Source organism: Dermochelys coriacea, chromosome 19, assembly GCF_009764565.3.
Source record: "Dermochelys coriacea isolate rDerCor1 chromosome 19, rDerCor1.pri.v4, whole genome shotgun sequence".
Taxonomy (NCBI): Eukaryota; Metazoa; Chordata; order Testudines; family Dermochelyidae; genus Dermochelys; species Dermochelys coriacea.
This window is the reverse complement of record NC_050086.2, coordinates 8,669,082-8,678,853: the sequence shown is the minus strand read 5'-3', so window position 1 is coordinate 8,678,853 and position 9,772 is coordinate 8,669,082. Positions and strand designations below refer to the sequence as shown.

Here is a 9,772-nt window from a genome sequence, read left to right as displayed (position 1 = left end):
ACTTTATTAAAAGTTACTATGTATTATGCAGACAAATTATCTAAACTGTCCAAAATGACCACTAGATCTTTCTTAAAGCATTTAATGAAATCGGAACCTAGATTTGTATGGTTTGACTGTGTGGCCTAGCAGATAGAGCATTGGGACAAGACTCAGGAGAGCCGGTTTCTACTCCCAGCTGTGTCACTGGCCTCTAAGTGACCTTAAGCAGGGCACCACCACTCTCTGCCTCAGTTTCCCCATCTGTGAAACTGAGAATGCCAATGCTCTCCTTTGTTAAAGCACTCTTGAGATCTACTGCTATGTAAGAGCTAGGTTTCACATTACATTTTATAGTTTTGTTAGGTCTTTCTGGAGTTTCTCACCATGCTCCATAGTCTTCATCAATATAAATAACTAATCAACAACACTACAGCCCAACATTGTTTACCGCCACATATTTCCACTTTCAAGTTAGTAAGAAATGTACTGAACGCTAAAATACTCCAAGACTTGGCCAGTTATTCCTAATCTTAGTTTATCATCTCAATCAATTTTAAGTCATAATCGGACTTTACTTCTTATCCCACATTCTCCAAGGGTCCAGTCCAACTTCCACTGAAGTTAACAGAAAACTTCCCATTGACTTCAATGATAGTTGGATCAGGCTCAAAGTTTTCTTGCCAACTTTCTGCAAGGGATTTTATCAAAAGTCTAAGTCATGTCCAGTTTTTTGTTAGCTAACTACTAATAAAATTTCTGACAGTTAACAGAATTTGTTAAACTTGCGAAATCCAACCTTTTGTCCTTCTCACATTACATTTGTGTGTTTTTTTAAATGTCTGATTCTCTATTGTACCTAAAAGAAAAGGATTACTTGTGGCACCTTAGAGACTAACAAATTTATTTGAGCATAAGCTTTCTTGAGCTACAGCTCACTTCATCTGATGCATTCAGTGGTATTCCAAAAATATGCTCTAATAAATTTGTTAGTCTCTAAGGTGCCACAAGTACTCCTTTTCTTTTTGCGAATACAGACTAACACGGCTGCTACTCGGAAACCTGTCTATTGTACCTAGTACCAAAGTGAGGTTCACTAGCAATTTAACTCCCAGCCTTACCCTGGCACTTAAAGTTACAGTCTTTGTGACATTCTTAGATCATGATCATAGCTCCCAAAAGGTAAGTTACATTGTGTTTTTCTCAGATACCGTTTTGTAGTTACTTCAGAATTTAGATTAGAGTTCAGTCTTTATGATTTAGGGATAATCATTGCCTCCTTGATGGAGCCCTGTTTACAGTTTGCTGGGGCTCCTACTGCAGGAGTCAGTGCCTGTGGACTCGCCAGCCTTATCTTCCACAAAGTAGGCACATGAGCAATAGAAACTATTGAAACCCCATTGTCGGCTGTAGTGACAACAGAAGTGGGTGGTTACTTACTGCCAACTTTCAGAGGAACCAATTCCCCAGCACACAAAATCATCATTAGCCCCAGACTACAATTTAGTTTCTCTAGGCATTCTCTCTCTTCCTACTGAGGACACACTGCAAGTGCATCAGTTTTACTATCAGTTAAAATAGGTATTGCCTGTTTTTGTTTTTTTTTTTTTGTTTGTTTTTTTTTTAAAGAGAGAGACACAGACAGACACTCAGCTGAAATTTAAAATTTCAAGACAACAGTTTGGGCAATATTTTAAAAGCATCTAGAGACAAGTCACTTTTGAAAATAATATTTTCTGGTCATCTTGAAAGTTGGTTTTTTGTTTTTTAAAACCAAACCCTAAATTTGGACCCAAAGCTTACTGGCACTATCCTTTTAATATTATAAATATACCATGTGTGCTCTTTTAAAGGGTGTACTTTAATATGTATTTGGATATCCTGAACATCATTTTAATACATGTATTTTTGTGTGCGACTTCCCTCCAGTGTCTATACAAATCATTGATAGCCATTCAGAATTGTGTCTTGTGCATCTGGGTTGTGACATCTTAAAAGTTTACTTTATTCCACACCCATCCTGCCCAAATAAACAAACTCAACTTACTTTCTTTTCTAGACATTCTGCAAATTTCAGCTGCTTCAAGAGTTTCTTCTGTTTGTTGCTGAAGCGATTGTCCTGCTCCGCGCTCGTTCCCTATAATAGAAAGATTTTAGTCAGTATGCCATCAAACTTTGTTCCACAGCTAGTCTACCACTTGTCCCTTGCCATATATTTGCATTAAAAACAATTTTGACAAACTGCATAGTAATTAAAAAATATTCAGTTGTACCACCTGTACAGACACCTTCAAGAAGCATTCCACTTCACTAACCAATCTTCATATCCTACTGAAGATGGTAATCAGGTTTCATAGCTCTGACACTTAAATCATATAATTCACCACGGTGCAGTACTTGCAAATCTAAAAGCATGCACAATGCTGTCAAATAATTTTGAGTTGCAGTATATAGCCTTCTCAAAGAGATCTGCTCAGCAGGAAAAAGTTCATTTTTTTCTGTCCAAGAGCAGAAAAAAGCAGAAGAAAAAAACTGGAGCATTTATAGAATAGATCAAAGGTGAAATCTTTTTAATACTGCTATTCACCTGTGCCCCCATTATTTTTAATAACTTCAAGTGCTCATTTTCTTCTTTAAATCTGGTGTTAAAGATCGATTTGGCTTTAAAACAGATTGTCAGGGATTGTCTATACTTGAAGCACTACAGAGGCAGCTGCAGACACTGTAGTGCTACAAGTGTAGAAACTCACAATAAAAACAGGAGGGGTTCTCCTGCAGGTGCAGTCAAATCGACCTACCAGAGATGCGGTAGCTAGGTCCAGGGAAAAAGATGTCTATGCTGAGGGTTAGGTCGGCTTAAATCTGTCACTCGGGAGTGGACTTTTCACACACAGGTCGAGTTAACTTTTGAATGTAGACCCAGCCTTAGAGCTAATGTCAGAAATGACATTATACACTGAAATCATCACAGAAGATTACAAACACTCAATCCTTTACTCAAGCTTCAGGTGAAATTTCTTTGAAATTTACCACCACCCTGCACAATTCATTAATCTAGCATGTAATTAAGCTACAGGTTATAAAGAGGGGAATCCTGCTTTGTTGATTGTACAGCATTATAAATGATTGATTCACTTTCATGTATAGTGTAACTATAGTTCATTTCTTACAGTATAGTCAGAGATTGAGTCTAATCCTGGAAACAACATTTGCATAAATAGTTCCATTTACTTCATACACATGCAAGTATGAATTTGCAGGACTGGGTCCTAATATTGTATTTTTTTAAAAACATGATGCAACAAAAGTTAATATAGCTCAGTCTGCCCAGACCAAAGGTTCTGAAATATTGTTCATTTGTTCAGTCTTGAATCACAAACTGTGTTTTCATATTCAAAGTTTATTTAACCAGCTACCATTGTAACTAATTCAAAAGAAAGGGATTTATACATTAACCTTTCCATACATTACAATATGGTAAGTATTTATATTAACATACTGGTCCAAGCGTACAACTTGGGATGGAACTAGAGGGCAAGCAAGCATATGGAGTTTTTGATGCATTAAGGTACTCCATCCACTTGATTTAAAGCCATTTGGTATTTAATCCAAGCTCTCTAGTCACTCTTTGCTATACAAACAAATTGAATTAATCTGATCCTGAACTGCAAGCTCACCAGTCCTATACTGCACGACTGCTTCAACCTTAGTACCATCTCTCTAACTCCATGCCCAGAGACATGAAATAAGAATGTTGGCACTTTAAATCAAAAAAGTAAAAGCACATTTGTTTTTGCTTGCTTTCAGTTATTAACTTGGCACAGCAGACCGTATTGTAAAATTGTGCATCTTTTAGAAAAGCACCTTCAGATGTGACGGCAAGATAAGATGCTATAAAATGAAGTCATTATATACAGAGATGGGGCTATAACTCCTAATGTTTTCATCTGTAATTCTGAAGAATAGAAATCCTAGGGGCTAGCATTTATTTTCAAGGATTAAGATACATCTGAATACAAGACTATCCACAGTGCTTCCATGTTTGATGTGTTCCCACTTCAGTCAAAACTGAATTTAGCGTATTTGTCATATCACCCAAATATTCAAGATTCTGCAGTCAGATATAGAAATAAGATTCCCTGCCTCCTCTCCCCCCATAGGAGGCAAAAAAAAAAAAAAAAAGCAGTTTGAATTTTGCTCAGCCCCGTAGCCTAGAAGTTCGTTCATAAGGCATGGTAAGCAGCACTGGTCACCAAGAGAAATTTGAAACTGAATAGTACAATCTGCATTTCAATGAAGAAGCCAATTTGTAAACTGTACACATTGCATTGAGAACATGTAACACCCCGAGATCATCATCAATCGCAACAGTCCTCTTTGCTCTGAGGAAGAAATTAAACTGCTAACCTGCTTTTATAATAATCCCAAAAACTAAAAATGTGTTTACAAAAAAAGTATTTTCACTGTAATTATTTGAGTACTCTCTGACAATAAAAGTTGTGTGTGTAAAAACACATCACTTGGAAAAACCTTGAAAACTTTGAACCAAACTCTGCAAATCCAGAGGACCAGGCATACCAATTCTCTCTGTGAAGCAATAAATGTAGAGAGTCCAGTGCCTGCAGAAGCATGCCCTTAGACTGTAAGCTCCCTGAGGCAAAAATAACCTTTTCTTGTGTTTTTAAAGCACCATGCATATGCAACCAAACAGCCTTTGCTTTGGAGTCTTTCCTCCAAGCTAAATTATTAATACTTCCTGGAGAACTTGTATGGGGAAGGATTTCAAGTTGATATTTTTAGTGCCACTTACTCTCATGATAGCCTCTGGTATACATACAACTCATATGTTAGTCCCATACAGAAAACAAGTTAATTCTAACAAGATGGGGAAAAGAGAGAAGGATAAATATATCCTGGATATGTTATTGTTTAAGTTTTATAGCATCTAAGGATGTTCCAGACATTTTCTCTTGCAGTGTTTGTTTTAGCAAAGGCAAAAGCCAACATGAACAAACACCGACGATAGCTATTTTCTTATCATTTACCTTTGCCCAACGCTTACCACTTGCTAAGTAACTAGACCATTACACATGTAAAGATCCGTTCCCTCCCCGCCCCACGGGGGAGGTGGGAAAAATAGATCAAATTGTTTTCTGCTGCCCGATTGTGATTTTGGCCTTTAGATCCTCCGGTGCCACTTTCTCCCTATCATCTCATAGTGAAAAGGCAGGTGCGTCCCAGGTATCGCTGTAAATAAAGTTTCAGGGGGAGGCCTGTCCAGCACAGTCTCTATCGCATAACCAAAACAAGAGGGTGCCTGGCCATGAGGAGACCCAGCAGGGCGCAGAGTGAGGTTCAAGAACCCGCCTCCAGAGCGCCCAGGCCGAGCAGAGTTCGGCTCCCAGCCCGGGCCCCTGGCGTGGGAGGGAGGGAGCGAGCGAGGGAGACTCCTCTTCCCCCCGCGGGACACCAGGCCCAGGCGGCCCACATGGCGCCGCGGGGCAGCAGGGCCTGGCGCGCGGAAAGGCCCGACTCCTCCTGGCGGCGCAGGCCCTGCACAGGAGGTGGCGGCCTCCCCGCGGCCTTTGGATGAGTGTGCGCGTGCGGGGGGAAGAGCCGCCCCCCCCCGGGCATACCACCCCCCCCCAGCCCCAGAGGAAAGGGCAGGCCCCTCCCTCCTCCAACCTACCCAGCCCCAGAGACGCCCGCGCGATGACACTGTCCCCCCCACCCCCCGCGTGTGGAACGAACCGCACCGACCACCTTCCGGCCGCCATTTTCTGCGCCGCGGCTCCTCACGGGAGCCTGCGCAGGGCGGGAGAGGAGGGAGGCAGGGCCGCGCTCGCAGGAGGACCCGGCGGCGGCAGCGCCCGTCGCGGTGCTTCCCAGCGGCCCGGCTCCCTGCGTTCGCCCGGCCGGGCCGCTCCACCGGCCCGCTGAGGGTAACACTTACGCGGAAGAAGCCCGCATCCATCTTGCCTCCTCCTGGCCGCAGAGCACTCCCTATCCCGGCGTGCACCGCGCCCGCAGGACCCCTTCCTCTCTCCCTCCCTCCCTCACGTTCACCGCGGGGAGGAGGAAAAGCGGCGAGATGAGAGACAGAGTCGCGCGACACAGAACGAAATGGGCGGGTCCGAACGCGACCGCGAGCCCCCTAGCCGTCAGCCAATCAGCGGACGCGGCGAAGAGGGCGGGCCGCGCTCCACTTTAAGCCAATCAGACGGCACCGGGATGGAGGCGCGGGACTACGGGAGGAGAGTTCAAGGGTCTATCCGGCGGCCGCCGGCCAATGAGGAGGCTGACCATGGAGCGTGGGGGCTCTAGCGGCGCGAGAGGTGGAACCTGCCCTTCCCGCGCGGTAGCGAAGGGAAGATTGTAATGCGCGCGCAGACTGGGTCGCGGGTGGGGTGCCGGGGTTCAGGTGGTCATGTGATTCTGGAGTCAATTGCGCATGCGCCGAAGGGGGCCCCGCCTAGGCAGGAGACTTAAGCTGTGGCCGGTGGAGCTCGTTCCGCCTCATCCTCCCCTCCCCCAGCCCCTCTTTCCCGCGTCGCATCTGCCTCCTGCGACTCAGCGCTTCATAGGAGCCCCCTCACGGGTATAGGGCCTGCGTCCCCCCTTTAATAGGGTAGGGCCCTCCCCCGCTTCTTCTGGGACAGGTCCCCTGTCTTCCCTCCCTGCCCCAGCAGGGTCTTCTCCACTTACCCCCCCATACACGCGCTCTGTCTTCACGAGCCCCGAAAGCGCATCCTTTACCCCAGGCGACCCGCTGGGTGGTAGCCAGCCTGCTGTAACTCCTAGTAGAGGCGAGGCCCGGTGGTCTTTACAGCTAGGGAGCGCTTACGGGGAAGGGGTATAGTGCTGAACACGCCTAGTCCCATGGGCAAAAGAACAAAATCCACTACGCTGTTCCTGCTGGGAAAAATCACCTGTTTGTAGCGAAGGCAAAGCCTGAGTGGGACAGGAGTCTTCTTCCCGCACCCGTATTTGCTCTTTTGCCTATCAGCCAATAGAGCAGTGTCACTCCACTTCCCCTCTGCTGTGCATCAGGAGCTTATTGATTGATTTAGCATTTGCATAGTTGCCAGGCAATAGCGTTCTTAGTAGCCAAGTGGAGCGCGTGGAGCTCACTGCTGAATTTGGTTAGCAGGCACTCCTCGACAACGCATATTCTTGTTCAATCTGCACCACAGCCACAGCTTGGATTGTCTCCAAGACCCCAACGCCCAGCTGGTTGGCTGCACGAAGGCGTTGCCCAGTCCAGAATCAGTTAAGAAGGTCCCCCGCTGACATGGCAGGTTGAAGCCAGACGGGCGAGCAGTAGGGTCTGTGATGAGGAACTGATTGGTGGTTGATGTTAAGCAGCAGTCTTCCCACCACATGGACTCCACTGTCACGTCCTGGCATAGCAGCCTCAACCGTCTGTCATTACAGCACTGTAAGTCAAGAGCCACTCAAGGATCAAAACAGGATTGAGAGTGTTTTCAGGCCTTATGTCTTTAGCAACTGTGACCTGCTGGAAATTACTTGCTCCCCAAACCCTTAAACTAGCTTGTCTGCAAAATACTTCCAGCCTCTCGAGGAAGAGAACATCTGAACATATGGTAGCCAGTTTTCCCATTGCTTCATTATTTGTACTGACAGAGAGCAATATTTTGAAAGCAAAATTATCTAATATATACGGGAGAGAATAGGTCAACGTCAAAAAGTTACCGTAACAGTTACAATAGAAAATAATACAAATTTAAAACACGAGTTTTGGAAGGGATAAAACCCCCCATGCTTTCAGAAATAAACCAGTCTAATTGGGATTAGAAAGAAACTTTCTCGCTTGGTTATAACATAACATCTGACTGCATCAGCTTCCTGTGAAGGAGGTGGTAACGGCTACAGTCAAAGGCAGGGTACTGGATTAGACAGATCTGTAGTCTGTGACAATTGCTGTGTTCATATTGTTGTATATTTAAAAAGACTATTTAAAAATTACACTCCCGTCTAAATTGGGGGCAGGGGTTATGTTTTTCTTTTAGATAAAAAACTAAGTCTGTACATGGGTGCTGGAATGAGGGGTGCTGCCGCACCCTTTGGCTTGATGTAGTAACAACCACCCAAATACATGGTTTCTGCCTTCAGCGCCACCCCTATAAAAATCATTTCACGATAAAAATGGAGTCTGTATATCTTTAAAGAGAACAAAACTGGAATTTTTCAGTTGGATTTTGCTGTGCATTTGATGGCACTTAGCTGAAACAGACCAGGCAAGTGTGTATGTATAAAACCACAACATTTGGCAGGGACTCAAGGGCAGGTGTGGGACTTCAGACACTATTAAAAAGAGGAGGAAAAAACTAGATTTCAAATTGACATAATCTCTTTTCCAGCATGTCATACATCCAGACTGGAGATACTATTCTGCTGGATCAGCTAACATTTCTACAGCACTTTGATAATGTGAAGCAGCGGTAAGTAGCCTTGTAACTAAGATTGAAAGGATTAGATTTTTATGAGTAAATGTCAGTAAATGCCAATTTCACTGTACACACACCAGCCAATGAAAATATATTAGAAATAGGTTTCAGAGTAGCAGCCGTGTTAGTCTGTATTCGCAAAAAGAAAAGGAGTACTTGTGGCACCTTAGAGACTAACAAATTTATTAGAGCGTAAGCTTTCGTGAGCTACAGCTCACTTCATCGGATGCATTTGGTGGAAAAAAACAAGGTTTTTTCTAAGGTGCCACAAGTACTCCTTTTCTTTATATTAGAAATAGAAATTTACAAATAGGCAAAGAAAGAAAAAGCTTTATTTAAAGATATTTCTTTGCATATGTTTGTCATATGATGTTGACCATTTGTATTTTAATGGTTATAAAGCTTTAACTTTTTGAATCTCAGCATCTTCTGTCATTAGTCAGTCTATCAACCGCCTTCCCATTGTCTAAACCCCTTTATAATTTCCCACAGCTGTGAAAATTTAAAATGGATAAAAATTGAAAAAATACTTTAAAATAAACATTGAAATTATATATTAAAAAAATAAAAATAGAATTCTGCCAAGCTTATTTATAACCATGAATGGGGACAAATTTCTGCAATATTAGCAACTGTGGCAAAACTGTGGAGTCCATCCCTTATTATAGGGAAATACTGCCTGTAATATAGGGTAGCTGCTTCCCATCATATAGGAGGATGACGCTAGGTGGCGCTACATACCCACTGCTAAAAAATAGTCAATAAAACAATGCAAAAGGAACAAAAGCTGGCTTGCAGAAGCTTGCTTGCAAATTCATTCGGTGAGGTTGTAGCTGTATGGTTGTAGTTTTGGGTTTTTTAAGTATGTTTGCTTACTTATTTTCACTGTGGGACCAAAAAATTGCCAGGTTTGTTTCCGTACATAGCTTGCATATCATGTTACAGCCTTGATGCCCAAGATGCTATTACACTGGCTAAAGCTTTCCCTGTCTGTGAAGGGTTGTCTTGCCTGTAGTTATGTTTCAGTAAAGTATTTAAAATGAAGAATGTTATAGCTTCTGCCTAGGAGCAAGTAGAGTAGTGATGCCTTGTCTGTCCTAAAGAGTTTGCAGCTTTAACTATGCCAGCATAGTTAAAGCAGCAAACATCCTCCCTCTCGCCAGTGTAGATACAATTATCCCAGTATAAAAGTGTTTACTGATATAGCTTATTCCAGTTTAGCAAACTGTAGCTAGACTAGGCTTTTACCAGCATAGTAATGTTATTGAAAAAGGAATAAACAGTGTGATGGCAAAGTTTGTAGACGATACTAAATTACTCAAGAT

The 9,772-nt window shown here is 43.3% G+C and overlaps 1 protein-coding gene and 1 long non-coding RNA gene across 31 annotated transcripts in view; one reads left to right on the top strand and one right to left on the bottom strand.

The window, feature by feature from the left end:
* SRRM1 (serine and arginine repetitive matrix 1) overlaps nucleotides 1–6,435 on the bottom strand; it is a 28,730-nt gene extending 22,295 nt beyond the window's left edge. For 15 of the 28 annotated variants that reach the window (XM_043506013.1, XM_043506016.1, XM_043506024.1 and 12 more), the window contains exons 1-2: nucleotides 5,933–6,136; nucleotides 2,027–2,116 (exon numbers count right to left, since the gene is read on the bottom strand). In XM_043506013.1, the coding sequence (XP_043361948.1) occupies nucleotides 2,027–2,116; nucleotides 5,933–5,953 (111 nt within the window). In that variant the 5' untranslated portion in view covers nucleotides 5,954–6,136. Of the gene's footprint in view, nucleotides 1–2,026; nucleotides 2,117–5,735; nucleotides 5,791–5,932 lie in introns of those variants that run through there. The other 13 variants (XM_043506014.1, XM_043506017.1, XM_043506018.1 and 10 more) reach the window with 5 other exon arrangements.
* A 158-nt stretch (nucleotides 6,436–6,593) lies between these two features.
* LOC119845287 lies at nucleotides 6,594–8,864 on the top strand. Of its 3 annotated transcripts, none has more exons than XR_006278234.1 (3): nucleotides 6,603–7,417; nucleotides 8,361–8,551; nucleotides 8,747–8,864. It is a non-coding gene; the product is annotated as an uncharacterized LOC119845287 (long non-coding RNA). The 3 variants fall into 3 exon arrangements; XR_006278232.1 differs by having other exon boundaries at nucleotides 6,656–6,752; nucleotides 6,813–8,551; XR_006278233.1 differs by having other exon boundaries at nucleotides 6,594–8,551.
* The last annotated feature ends 908 nt before the right edge of the window (nucleotides 8,865–9,772 follow it).